This window comes from Equus przewalskii, chromosome 15, assembly GCF_037783145.1.
Source record: "Equus przewalskii isolate Varuska chromosome 15, EquPr2, whole genome shotgun sequence".
In the NCBI taxonomy this organism is placed as follows: Eukaryota; Metazoa; Chordata; class Mammalia; order Perissodactyla; family Equidae; genus Equus; species Equus przewalskii.
The window spans coordinates 39,406,005-39,419,002 of NC_091845.1; the positions used below are offsets into that span (position 1 = coordinate 39,406,005).

At 58.1% G+C, this 12,998-nt stretch overlaps 2 protein-coding genes across 5 annotated transcripts; one reads left to right on the forward strand and one right to left on the reverse strand.

Annotated features, from left to right (window-relative positions):
* Positions 1 to 252: 252 nt before the first annotated feature.
* Positions 253 to 5,166, reverse strand: KLHDC8B (kelch domain containing 8B). Of its 2 annotated transcripts, none has more exons than XM_008523958.2 (6): positions 5,029 to 5,166; positions 3,555 to 4,065; positions 2,307 to 2,471; positions 1,744 to 1,968; positions 1,545 to 1,646; positions 253 to 1,112 (listed from the first exon to the last, which is right to left on the reverse strand). In XM_008523958.2, exons 2-6 carry the CDS (start codon positions 3,937 to 3,939, stop codon positions 916 to 918), a joined length of 1,074 nt encoding a protein of 357 aa, XP_008522180.2. In that variant the 5' UTR covers positions 3,940 to 4,065; positions 5,029 to 5,166; the 3' UTR covers positions 253 to 915. The 2 variants fall into 2 exon arrangements, with proteins under 2 accessions (XP_008522180.2, XP_070431422.1); XM_070575321.1 differs by having other exon boundaries at positions 1,744 to 1,989.
* Positions 5,167 to 5,212: 46 nt separating this feature from the next.
* Positions 5,213 to 12,705, forward strand: CCDC71 (coiled-coil domain containing 71). 3 transcript variants are annotated; one of them, XM_008523955.2, is made up of 3 exons: positions 5,213 to 5,350; positions 7,534 to 7,666; positions 10,956 to 12,705. In XM_008523955.2, the coding sequence occupies exon 3, from the start codon at positions 11,008 to 11,010 to the stop codon at positions 12,433 to 12,435; it is 1,428 nt and encodes a 475-aa protein (XP_008522177.1). In that variant the 5' UTR covers positions 5,213 to 5,350; positions 7,534 to 7,666; positions 10,956 to 11,007; the 3' UTR covers positions 12,436 to 12,705. The 3 variants fall into 3 exon arrangements, with proteins under 3 accessions (XP_008522177.1, XP_008522176.1, XP_008522178.1); XM_008523954.2 differs by lacking the exons at positions 5,213 to 5,350; positions 7,534 to 7,666 and adding an exon at positions 8,873 to 8,996; XM_008523956.2 differs by lacking the exons at positions 5,213 to 5,350; positions 7,534 to 7,666 and adding an exon at positions 8,925 to 10,261.
* Positions 12,706 to 12,998: the final 293 nt, after the last annotated feature.

Consider the following 12,998-nt stretch of genomic DNA (forward strand, 5'->3'; position numbering starts at 1 on the left):
TAGTTTTCTGAGCTCTTCTCTGGTATCCTGTGAGTTCCCTCTAACATCCAGGACAGTGGGGACCAGTGGTCATCCTATGTCACCAAAAGAGAAGCTGAGGCTTAGGTGGGGCTTAGATACCAGAACACTTGGAGGGCAGAGGTCAGATCCAAAAGGCTCCTCTGGATTGTCATCCTTGGGAGAGTTGAGGCCTCTGAAGGAGGGTCAGGCACTTCAGGGACAACACAAGAGTCCACACCAGGGGCCATAGACTAGATTTTAGCAGCACTTTTACTTCCACTTCTGAACTCCCTGGGTCCTCACAACAGCCCTGTGAGGTAGGTAGGGCAGGAAGTTTTCAGAGATCCCCATTTACAGATGAGGACGCTGAGGCACAGAGAGGTGAAATGACTTGCCCAAGGTCACACAGCCAGCAGCGTAAAGGGCCCAAGGCCTACATTCCTCTGGCCCTCTGGAGGGTCCTGCATCCACTCCTCCATTCCCTCTCTGTCCCCTACCCTCTCTGAACCCTCCTGGGTCCACGGGGACCTCAAGGCAGGCTAGAAGTTAGGTTTTTTCAGGAACAGACATTGGGGTGGGCCTGGTCAACTCCAGGTAGGCACCGACCCTGTGGGGCATGAGGCTAGCTCTCCCTCCTCCTACTTCCCAGTTGGCCAGAGGACCCAGTAAGTTCCAGAGCAAGAGGGGAGCTGGGCATGGTCCATGAATGAATGTGGGTAGAGGTGGGTGTAAGTGTATGTGTGTCCTGCGCTAAAGACGAAGGCCCCCCCAAGTCGCCAAGGCAGTATCTAAAGTGCCCACCCCTGTGCCTCCTTCAGCCCCCAGGGCCACAGCAAGCTTCCTCAGCAGCAAAAGGAGCCACGGACATTTGCCTCTGGCACTGAGCTGCTCCAGTAGACAAGCCGCACCAGGCATTCAGACCCCATCACGCAGACACAGTGCCTCCACAGCTTGGCTGGGACCCTGGGCCACACCCCCGATGACAAACAGCCGGTGCCCAGCTTGCAGACTAGAACAGGAGCAGCGGGCCGTGGGCATGGCAGGCAGTGCCTCCCAGCGCCGCCGTGCAAGGCTGAAGCCTTCCACAGAGCCCAGAGGGCATGGCTGGTTTCCTGCAGGAAGGAGACAGAGGTTGTAAATGGCACAGGCTGCAGGGGCTCCAGCTTTTTTGCTCCCTGAACCCAGAACAAGGCCCAGCAGGCACCACCCCAGGAGGGGCTGGCAGTGCCTTGCTACTCATCACCCCTATTCATCATTCATTCCTTTATTCATTCATATTCCTATTTTTCCATTCATCCAGTGGGCATTTGTCCTGTCCGTGTCTCATAGGCAACTGCTGGTACAGAGCCCTCAGTCAAGTATGAGGGATACCCCAAGAGCTAGGCCACACAGACCACATCCTGCCCACTTCACAGACTGGGAAAGGAAAGCTCACAAAGCTCTGATCCCTGGAATGCCTAGAGAAGGATAGGAGGTGGTGCTCAGGCTGAGGGCTACTCCTTCCTGTCTTGGGCTCCCCTATCCCTAGCCACGCGGAGACTCACCAAGGCCCCCAATGGCCACGATGTGGTTCCCAAGGGAGCCAACCACAAAGTCGGCCCTCTTATCCCTCATGCGCAGGCTGCGGGGCATCTTGGTCCAGGACCCTGCAGGAGAGAGGAGTTCAGATCTAGCCCCCTCAACACACTGCACCCCTCCATCCCATGGAGAATGGGAGGACAGCCCAGGCCAGCCACTGCTCACCATGCTCCAGGTCGAACATCTCCACAGTGTTGACAAAGTGTGGGCGGGAGTAGAAATTGTGGGGCCCGGGCTGCTGCAGGCCACCCAGGCTAAAGACGCTGCCTTCGGCCATGGCGCAGCCTGCAAAGGCCCGGCGGCTGGGCAGGCTTGGGTGCCGGGTCCAGGTACGGGCCTCCAGATCAAAGGCCTCAAAAGCAGTCACTGGGAGCTTGCCCTGGCGGCCCCCTGCCAAGGGAATTGGGGCACCTGGGAGAGAGCCCAGGGGGTCTGGAAGTCTCCTTCTTCACGAGGTTGCTGAGCCTTCATCACTGCCCGTCCCAGCTCCCCATACCCAGCTGTATGCACACCAGAGCATGGATCACCCACCCTGCAGATCCTCAGGCTCTAGGGTTTAGTTTTCCAGTCCCAGCAGGGCCACCAGAGGTCAGAGCCTCCGAGCAAACCTGGTTTACCCAAATAAAGCTTTTCTTGTCCCACCATCCCATACTAAGCCTGATCCCAGCCAACCTGGGGTAGATGCTTCTGGACTTCAAGCCCATTTCCCATATCCCCCAGGTCCTTACCCAGGACATAGATCTTGTTCCCATGCAGGAAGGTAGATGCTCCATAGCAGGGTGTGGGCATGGAAGGTAGTGAAAGCCAGCAATCCCCACGGGGCTCATACACCCGAACCTGGGCCTGGGGGGCTGTGTCGGGGCCCATTCCCCCCAGAGCATACACCATACCATCTGCATAAAAAAGAGTAATTCAGACTGTACCCCAGCCTCTCCAGGGCACCTCACTCTGACAGCTGCCCTGGTCAGGCCTGGGGGTGGCTGTGGACCATGTGTTTGTGGTATCCCTCCCCAGCAGCAAAGTGGAAATCTGCCTGCCTGGAGTCGGGGCTGGGAGATCTAGGATTCCCACTCTGGCCAGGGCCCCTCCAAATGAAGAGCAGGAGGCAGCCGATCTAATTATAATCTGTCTCCGTTTCCTTGGAGATGCTATGGCAACCAAGTCTGGCATCCAAGCAGGACTGGTGGTCAGACCTGGAGGCCACAAGGTGGGGGATCCCATGGGGGAAGGAGGGTGGAGGATGGTTTAAGCTGGGGGAGGGGGGGCGGCATTTGGGGATCTGCTCAGCATGGTACTCAGACTGGGGAAGGGGCTCTGGGGATCAGTTCGGGGGCTGGGAGAGGGGCTTGGGCCTGCAGGATGAGGGTGCTGGCCACAAGCCTTCTTTCTGCCCAGGAGCCTTGCCAGTACCTCTCCACCCTGCCCTTTCACTAGAGTAGGTTCTTGCCCTGTTATGCCCTCAGGGTCACCTGGGGGCATGTCTGGGGGTCTTGGGGAGATGGGTTAGTCAGCTGGGAGCTTCCACAGCAACTGTCTCCAGGCCAGCTTGACCTTTGTCCAGCTCAGGCTCCCTGGTGTGTGTGTGTAGGGGGGGGCAATCTAAGCACTTGCTGGGCTCTGAGCCAAGGCCCTGCTCCTCTCCCTCTCCCCCAGGTTATTTATAACTCTGGGAGTCATTGGGCCATCCCTCCTTGTCTCTTAGGGAGGAGGAATGGGGCAGGGAGGTGACTGGGGCCTCCCATCACGCTGGGGGCCAGCCTGGGCTCTGCCTCCCACCTGACAGCTGGAAAAGGCAGTTAAGGCTGCTGCTAGCCCAACTCAGAGCTAGGGAGGCAAGGGTAGAGAAGGCAAAGCTAAGTCCAGGGCACCCAGGCAAAATTCATAGCTCTTACCCAATTTCTGAGGGTAAGGGACCAAGTCAGGAAGAATGGAGGGTGTTGGGGCACCTGACGGACTTTCCTTGGGAAGCCACTCACCTCTCTCCACAGTCGCAACCCCCATGGCTGCCTGAGGGAGTGTGGCCCGACGTTCCCAGCGGCCCTCATCAGCCAGGAAGGCCTCCACAGCAGCTACTGGGCTCTGGCCCTCATCCACACCGCCCATCACTAGCACCTGCTTGCCCAGCACCACAGCAGCCGCGCCAGCCCGGGGAGTGGGCAGGGGTGCCAGTGCCAGCCATGTATGTGAGGCCATGTCCAGTGTCTCAGCAGTGTCCAGGGGTAGTCCAGCCTGGCCACAGCCCCCCAGTACTAACAGGTGACCATCCTGGTATGCCACTGTGCCATACACCCGGCAGGTGGGCATGGGTGGGAACACCTGCCAAGCAAAGGCCCGGCTACCTCCTGTAGCCATGGTATTCATCTCCAGTGGCAGGCCATGCCATCTGCTCAGGCTACAGGCCTCACTGAGGGGGAAAGATGGGGCCTCATCTTGATTCTACCAGGGCTACAAGGGGACGTCTGACCAGTCCAGGGACCTTGCCTTCACCTGGAGGAGAGAGGGAAAACAAAGGGTCAGTGCCACTGGATATAGCCCCTCACGGTACAGATGAGCAGCCTGTAGCTGAGAGCAGGGCTGGCCCAAAATCACTGGTGGGAAAGGCAGGATGGAGGACCCACCCCCGGTAGCTAGCACACCACTGTGGAGGCACACCTCCTGGAGTGAGGAGGGGAGACTCCCAGACATCCAGGCAACTCTCCTAATTCCTATGGTGCATGAGGGATTCTGCTCCTAACCCTGCTCTCACCTAGGAGCTCCCTGGTCAAATCTAGGTCTAGGAGGGAGGCAAGACACCTAGGATAGGACTCTCCATCTTGGCCCCCTTTCCTTCCCCTCAAAAATTCTCACCCTGGTGCTCTGCATCAGCAGAGTTCTACTGTACCCTCCCTGCTTCCTGGCTTCCAGTGTGCCTTGGGCAGCCATAAGGGTCTCTCAGTAGCTGCCAGGGATCAGACTCCGGGGTATCCTTACCAACCTTTTGGGGCCTGTTCCATAAAGTTCATCCATTCCCACTAGCAAAAGGCCAAGATCAGAGGAGGGGCTGGACGCCAAGGTCCCACATTCCCCCTTGAGGTCTACCCTCAGGGGTTTGTCCATGCCCCGTTCTCAGAGGCCAGCCTCCTTGATGTCCAGAGGGAGAAGGCGAATGATGTGCGGATCCTGTGAGCACAGGACTCTACGGTCCCAGAGTCTAGGGCGTTTCCAGCAGCAATGGGCAGCTGGACTTCTGGGTCCCCTCACAGCAGATCCCCAAGTTCCCCAGCCTCTCCCCTCCCAGCCCCCCGCAGGGACCACGCTCCTGGGACCGCTGGTGAGAGGGCCTCCTGGCCTCAAACTTCCACCTCGCAGGAGTAGGGGGCGGGGAGGGGGGGCGGGTCCAGGCGAGCGCGCTTGGGGCTCTACACCCCATGCCCCTAAACTTCCCTTGAGCGTGGCTCCCGCGGGACTCACCGGCCCGGGCTCCGGCGCCGCCGGGGCGCGAGGTCGGCCGTTCCGGTTCCGCTGGTGCGGGCTCTGACTGGGGCTGAGGCCAGGCTCCGGCGGGGCTCCGGCTCGGCTCCGGCGCGGGGCGGGGCTGGACGGCGTCCGCCCCTCATCCCCCTCCCGACTCGGGAAAACCTCCCCCCGCCTTAACCCTGCACCTGCCGTGGCCGGAGCAGGCCGCGCAGACCCATGGTCACACGCAAACGGGTGAAAAGACACGGACATGTGGACACGAGGCCTGCTCAGGACCTAGGGTCCACCTCGGGCCGGGGGGAGAAATGAGGCAGCGGTAAGCAGCACAACACGTGTGCGGTGGGGGCCGTTCTGAGCGGGACCCAGCCTGGGAGCACCGGTGGGGGGTGGGCCAGCACAACCTGGGGGCTTGAGCTGCAGCCGCCGGCCCACCACCTACTGAGCTCGGAGGAGCCCAAAAACAGGCTTTGCGGCGGCGCCCCCTGGAGGCCACTTGGGGCATGGCCTGGGCCTCTGGTGGGGATGGTGCCTGGGTGGCCATTCCCCAGGCACACAGCAGGGCACAGAATAGGTCCTACGGTACACACTGAGGCTAGAGAGAGGGAGTGGAGGAGCAGACAGTGCCTGCCTCAGGGCTTGACAGGACCTTCCACAGGCCTGGGTGGGAGGAGTTTTTGGGTGGAGAGGGTAGCTCTGAGCGTAGGGTGAGCTTGAAGAGTTAGAGGCCAGGGAAACTCCCAGGCAAGTCACTTTGGCCTCATCCCATAGGTCCTGAGGCCTGGGCTACTCTGGGGTCCAAGGCACTTTGTGACTGTCCATCTTCATGGTCCCAGACCTGCCTCTAGCAAACTCTGGGGTCAGGCGAGAGCAACCTGGTGTGCCAAAGGCCTACCTACCTCAGACAGAGAGCCTTACCCAGCCTATCTTCTGAGCATTCAGAGTACTGGCCAAGTCTGTGAGCTGGGGGCCTGTTCGTATAGGTCAGTGGTGGCCTATGAGACCTTGTGGTCACCTTGTGGTTGTCTGTGCTTGCTACTATCTTGTCCCTCTTTCACGGACAGTGTCTGTCTCATTTTCCCCAGAAGCACACCTGGAGACAAAGATACAAGTGCATATAGTTAATGTGGGAAGTGAGGCCAGGAAGCACCAGTAGAGTACTGGCAAAGAGATAGGAAAGTAGCCTTTATATAAAGAGTGTTTCATCAAGGAAGTTACCACTGTGGGCAACTGAGACCAAATCCTGCTGGGGACTCTGAAAGCTAGTATAGAACATGGGCCTCACATTATTGTCCCTCCTACCAGAGCAAGTGTTGATGAGGTACTCATTTTCAAATCTCCATCAGTCATGGATTGAGAGCTGCTCGGGGGCATTAATTCCCTAGCCTGCCTGACTTATAGCCTGCCAAGAGTGTGGGCAGAGCCTTCTCCATGACTAGAGAGAGAGTCTTCAGCCCGTTTTAGGGCCTGGCAATTGGAGTTGGAAGTCACCAAGGAAGGAACACCATATAGCTAAAACTAGGGGGTCCTTGTGAAACTTGTCTCAACTGAAATCTTACTAGCGTCTTCAAAGTTTCACTCCTCATGACCTTGACTTCCTCCTACTGCTTATCCTGCCTCTCAGAATCTTTTACAAGCCCTGCTTCCTTTCCCTTCCCAGGAAGTAGCTCCTCAAGATCTGCCCCTGGCTTTTCTCCTTGGCTCACAGACTCCCTCCTGGAGTGATCCCTCCTAGGCCACTGGTCTCACTCATATCTAGATCTCCACCAGACCTCTCTGCTCAGGTAGATAGGGTTGCCGGTCCCATCACTCAGGGCAATAAAAGATGCCAAATGGAGAACAAGGGCTGAATCCTTGGATGACCCAGTGGTCTCTCCCAACCTCATCCTATCGGATCTCAGTTATACCTATAAAGTCAGTATCCACCAAAGTCCAGGTCAAGTCAGACTTTGCTCTGATTAATACTCCCAGAGAGTTCCATCTGGGTCATACTGGGCACCAAGAGGCAGAAGGATCAGCCTCCACTCAGGGAGCTAGGTACCCCATGACCCTTACTCCTAACCCCTACCATGATCCCAGTTCTGATGTCTGAAAGGGACACAGCTTGGGAATGGACCTACCCTTCCTAGTCCTCCATTTTGCTCTGACCTCTGGGCTGGACATCATCAGAGAGAGCTCCCCTTCCTAGGACACACCTAGGTCCATGCCATCACTGGAGGCTGAGCTCTGCGTCTTCATGGAAGTGGCTTCTGCTTATGCAGCCCTAGCCCCACCTACACAGAGGCAGCTTCTCCAGCTGGCTTTGGAGAAGCTGTGGAAGACAAGTGGGGCAGAAGGTGAGGCTGGATTGGTCCTGAGAGTGAATAGCTAATACTCAACAATGGATAGGGCAGAGACAGGGCTCACACACAATTAAGGACTGGGAACACTCAGGTGGGACTTCCTGATTGCATCTCTTGAGGCCTGGCCCTTGGGATCCCACCCTTCCCTTCTCTCTACCAGGATGAGGGGCTAGAAGCACTGACCCCAGAGGAGCAGGAGAGTTTGCATTTCCTACTGGACAGCTTGGCTACGCTTGAAGGTGCTGAGGACACCACCATCAGTGCTAAGGCCCTGGGAAGTTCAGGGACACCAGGTGAGGCCTGTGGTGGGGTGGGTGTTTTTCTTTGCTGGTGCCCAGACCCCTCTGTATAGGCAGGGAGATGTAGAGCAGCTGGAGAATCCTGAATTCATATTGGGAGGGAGAAGGGCTATTAACCAGTCCCCAAATGAAGCACCCAGCCACCCTCTTGTGATTGCCCATCAACTTCCACCTGGCCCCAGCTACCAAATTTGGCACCATTGTACATGTCAGGGCCCAAGAGTTGTGGCAGTATTTCTGCCTCCTAGCGCAGGCTCTGATTCAAGTGCAAATGCCCCCACCATCTCATTCATGAAACCAGGGCTTCCATGCTGGCTCCTTGGATGTGGGGACCCCCTGACCAAGAGGGGCCTTTGGTCAGAGCAGTAGAGACCATTCTGACCCCTGGGACTCCTAGGGTTAATTTTGACCTTTGTCCTCTCATCTGGTGCTGCTTGGGCAGTAGGCCCTGTAACTACCGCCCTTCTGCTGGCCCCAGGGTACAGGTGGAAAGACTGAGGTCCCAGTCTCCTAGGCAAAAGGACAGGGATTCAGGGCAGGCTTAAGACTGGAGGCAGGACTTCTTGCCATTTAGGGGGCTGAGGCTGGGCTGGGGTCCTCCCACCACACCCATGCACCTGTTCCTAGGCAAGTACGCTTAGGCCCACACTGGTATGCTGGGACTCTCAGATTGGACACGCCCAACTTTGGGCTTGTGTGCAGCACATGTGTGCACACGAGCCTTTCATGCCACATGCAGTGGGCCCCATTCTCAGTAAGAGAGGAAGGCCTGCTGCCCTCTGAGGAGGTACTCCTGCTACAAAAACAATAGGGGCTCCCCCGCCATCCTCCCAGGCAGCAGGCACTCCTCTTTCACCCTCTGGTCAGGCATCTGGGACAGAGGCAGGCCTTGTCAGTGGCTGTAGGAGGACCAGAGGGTGGAGGATGGCTTGGACCTTGCCGAGAGTCGCTCCCAGATGTGGCTGCACCACCAGGCTCCTCAGAGAGGGGGTCAGTTGGGCCCCTAAACCAGTCCTAGCCGGGCTCCAGTGCAGTTGGTGCCTAGGGCCGCGTCTGAGAGGGCCTCTGCTCCTCAGACTCCTGCACAGGCCCGGATGGGTTTAGAGCAGTCCCCGCGGCCACCTCCTCCAGGAAGCCTTCCCTGGTACCCATCTACCCCGCCCTCAGACTTTGGGGGAAACGGGGTCTCGGGGGGTCAAAGGTCACTAGGGCGGGCTAGGTCCCGGAAGCGGAAGCGCAGCGCACTTCCGGTGCTCAGCGGGCGGCCATGTTGGAGCAGCGGAGGCGGCGCAGAGGCGCGTCCTGGGTCCCCGCGGCGGCGCCGGTAGGTTGGGGCCGTGGGCCTAGCCGCACCGCGGGGGGGCCGTCCGCGAGGCGACAGGGCGGATGGGCCGAGCGGCTGGCTCTTCCCGGACCCGCGCCCTCCGCCGGCTCGGCTGAGACCCCCCCTACCCCACCCCCACCCCGTGCCCAGCGACCCCACCCTGGGGCTGCGCGACCCAGTCGGGCTCGCCCTGACCGCTCCGCGCTTTTCGCTGTCTCCAAGACCGCTGCTTCTACCCGCGGCTCAGGCCCCAGGGATGCGGCCTCCCAGCCGAGGGCCCTGATCTGCCCCCACACCAGTCCGTTTGGATGGGGCCTTTCCCGTCCCCCATCTTTCATCAACTTCCCCTGCCGGCCTCGGGGGCACGTGTGAAGGGAAGTCGGGGGCCAGGCTGCAGCCTCTGTTTCCGGAGCCTCTTGGAAAGCCCAGAAGACTCCCTCTCAAGGGCCCAGACCGACCTGGGCGGAAGAACCCCCAGCTCACCCCCAGTATCTGTGCCTGAGGGTAAACAGGCCCCTCTCTGTTCTACAATTCACAACCCTGGGGACTGCATCCCCTGGGAAAAAATGAAAGAAAAGAACTAAAGTCATGTGCAAGGATTGTGCTCGGAGAATGGCCTCTGGAGAGAGGAAGTGCTGGAGACACCTGAGGATCCAAGAATGTTTCCAAACAAAGAGCTCCAGGGGATTTTGAAAACTTCCTCTGGTCCATTAGGGCGGTAGGAATAAGCTGCCTCCTGGCCCCAGGGACCTGCCTGATCCCAGTTGATCTTTTAATAATCCCGTGCAGCTGGGGAGCTGCCTCCTGGAGCCCTCAGTGCTGGGTTGGGCATTAGATATTAGTCAAGATAATATCTACAGCTTTTTCAGAGAAGCATGGGACAACTTCGGTGTTCCCAGACGGCTCCATCTGAGCTGTGCCAAGGTCTGGGGCCCTCCAAACCCTAATTAGGACAAATCAAATCTCTAGTGTCCACCTTATTAACCACCCACTGTCAGACCCTGGCCTCTTGGTCTGACTGCCTGGCCCCTAGCCTGCCTGATTGCTTAGAGATGTGTCATTAGTACCTGCTACTCATCATCTTTTTAGTTTCTCTTGGGGAGTGTGGTTCTTTCCCTGGGGTTGGTCTCCGTCACTGTGGTGCTAGGAATCAGACCTGAGTGGCCTGTCTGGGGACTCTGAAAGCAAAACTTCTGGTGGGCAAGGAGGTTCATCCTTGGACACCTGAACAGCAGCAGCTGGAGTAACAGAGATGGACATTGGGTGTAAGTCTGGGCCCTTTGGCCACATTCAAGGCTTGTGTTGCCCTGCTTTCACCTGTTTTTCTGGCTAGATCTCCCAGCCCTGACTGCAGATTCCAGTCACACCAAGTGTGCCTTACTCTTTCTCACTTCAGAGCCATTGTATAAATTATGCCCCTTTTTGCTCCATTTACAGCGGGTCCTTTCCTTTTGATCACTCATGTCCCAGTTAAGTGTTGCCTCCCCCAGGAATCCTTGCCTGACTCATTGGCGAGCTGAGCTGGGTGCCAGTCTGCACACCCAAGAACCTTGATGGTGCCTCTGTCTTGCCTTCTGCCCACGGCTCCTTGAGGGCCGAGGTATTCACCTGTGTTCCCAGGGTTGAATCTAATACTAGGTTTCTGGCCTAGAATTCAGAATTGAATTAGAATGGGCCAAATCTTTCTAGGGACCCAACAGCAGGTTAGATGGCTCTGATGAACTTGTGGTCACGTATCCTGAAGAAGCAGCTTCTGACCCATGTGCGTCCCTCCCCCACCCCCCAACCCCTGCCTTGCCACCATGGTAGGTCAGAGACCAGAGTGTTGCCCCAAGGAGTGGTCAGGTCTCTTCATGTCAATGGATGTTATGGAGAGTGCAGGCCTAGATGTTCTACTACCTATCCTAGCCCCTTATCTTGGTGCTGTTCTTACTGACTCTTTTTCCTCTTGCTTCGGAGGTGCCAAGCGCTGGTTTGTGGATACCCAGGCAGATCTGCAGTGCCTAATGCCATGAGCGTGGTGGTGCAGCATGTGGAGGAGAAAGCTGTGCACTCCTGGTCGAGGATCTCCACGGCAGGGAAAAAGGCCCTGGAGGAGGCGCTGCTTGTCTTTAACCCCATGAGCCAGGATCTCAGTGCCACAGAGGCCCAGCTTGTGGCCTTCCTGCAGGGTCTGCGGGATGATGGCTTCCAACCTACCATCCTGCGCAGTGGTGATGTTTATGGCTATAGTTCATGTACAGCCAACCCCCCAAGCCAGACAAAGCTACAAGCTCGTGCCCCCATCCCAGCTACCACATCTCTTCCAACCAGTGCTCCCCGAACTGCCACGCGGTTGCCTGCAGGCCGGGCCACGCTGCTCCCCATGCCACTGCCTGGCAGGCTGGCCAAATCATCCACACCAGCCCTTGCCAAGCATGCTACCACCAACCTGCTACTGAGCTCTCTGAAGCAGTCAAGTGCCAGCCGTGCCCGGGGTGCAGCAGTGGGTTTCCCCACCCACCTCTATCCAGGTGTCTACCCTGCCATGCGGCTCTCCGTCGTCCTTGAGGCCCTGGTTCCACTCAAAACTCCCATGCCCTGCTTGAGTGCCAAGCACAAGGCACAGTCACTGCAGCTCTCACTTGTAGACTCTCCCCTGAAGCTGCGGAAAGATTCAGGGAAGGGGCTGGGGAACCCCCGGCCCAAAGCTCCCAGAAAAGGCACAAACAAGGGCCCCAAGTGTCTGACAGGCAAAGGCTCCAGGGCCAGACCCCAACAAGGCACTGGGCCCCAGAGCAAGACCTACAAAGCCACTGGGTCCCTCAGTAGCCTGCGAATGAAAGGTAACTCTACCCTGGGCACTAAAACAGCCCAGGCCAAGGCAGCTCGAACACTGGCCAAAGCTGCTCGTGCCCAGGCCAAGGTGGCTCAAACACAGGCCAAGACTGCCAAGCCCCGGGCAAAAGCCAAGGCAACACAGATCAAGGCCAAAGCCAAGGCAGCACAAATCAGGGCCAAGGCTAAGGTGGCACGGATCAAGGCCAAAGCCAAGGCAGTGCGGGCGAGGGCCAAGGCAGTGCGGGGAAAGGCCAAAGCCAAGACAGTGCGGGCCAAGGCGGCTCGGACCCAGCCCAGGGGCAGGGGCAGGCCAAAAGGGTCTGTACAGGCCAGGACTGCAAGGAGGGTCCAGAAAGGCCGCCCTGAGACTGGGGGGCAGAAGAGGAAAAGGGCTGAGGAGGCGAAGGATCTTCCTCCCTGGAAGAGAACACGGCTTGGGCCCCGATCCCCTAAGGCATGGCTAGGGCCTGGAACAGCAAAGCTGCTGAAATTCCGGGTCATCAAGGTGGACAGGCGGTTCTCGGACGATGAGGTGCGGCAGCGGGCTCAACGGATCCTCCACGTGAACCTATCCCCTGTAATACGGCTCCAGCCATTGCTGCCATGCTCAGCACCCTGATTCCTTCACATAGCAATGATTGGGGAACCTGAGCCCAACTGTCTGTGTGGCCAGTGGCACAGTGTGCAATGCCCATGGACTCCACAACCCCGAGGACTCCAGGTGCCTCTCCAGGGCCCTGAGAGCCACCGGCCTCCTTTCAGAGACTGGAGGATGTGGGGTGGGGGTGGGGGGGCGGGAGGGGATGTTCTCATGGCGCGATGCACTGTGACTTATTACTCTTCAAGTTGTATGTCCACTGTTCCATCTATCACGTTTTATACCTTTCCACCTTTCAGTCTCCCGGCCCACCCTCTATGGTCTTTTTTTCTATTTGTGACTGCGATAGGCCAGCTTGAGCATATAGGAAAAGTGGCCCCAGGAACAGGGCTGCCAGAGAGGGTCCTGGTAGTCTGGGGCAGGTCATTGATGTGAGCGATGGGATGATGTGGGAAGGGGCAGCTCCCAAGCCTCTTGAGATTCTGGCCTCTGTGGATGTGGAGAGGCAGCCCCTGAGGGCAAGAGCAGAGCCACTCTGAGGTGGGACGCCTCCCTTGCAGCTGCCCTGATTTGTTACCCAGATA

What these genes read in the sequence shown, in the direction of transcription:
- KLHDC8B (XM_070575321.1), bottom strand. Translation starts at nt 3,939, where the DNA reads ATGAATACCATGGCTACAGGAGGTAGCCGGGCCTTTGCTTGGCAGGTG. An exon ending in GAACAAGATCTATGTCCTGG is followed by an intron (nt 1,990 to 2,306) that starts GTAAGGACCTGG and finishes GCTCTCTCCCAG; the next exon opens with GTGCCCCAATTCCCTTGGCA. An exon ending in CGTGGCCATTGGGGGCCTTG is followed by an intron (nt 1,113 to 1,544) that starts GTGAGTCTCCGC and finishes TCCTTCCTGCAG; the next exon opens with GAAACCAGCCATGCCCTCTG.
- CCDC71 (XM_008523955.2), top strand. Translation starts at nt 11,008, where the DNA reads ATGAGCGTGGTGGTGCAGCATGTGGAGGAGAAAGCTGTGCACTCCTGG.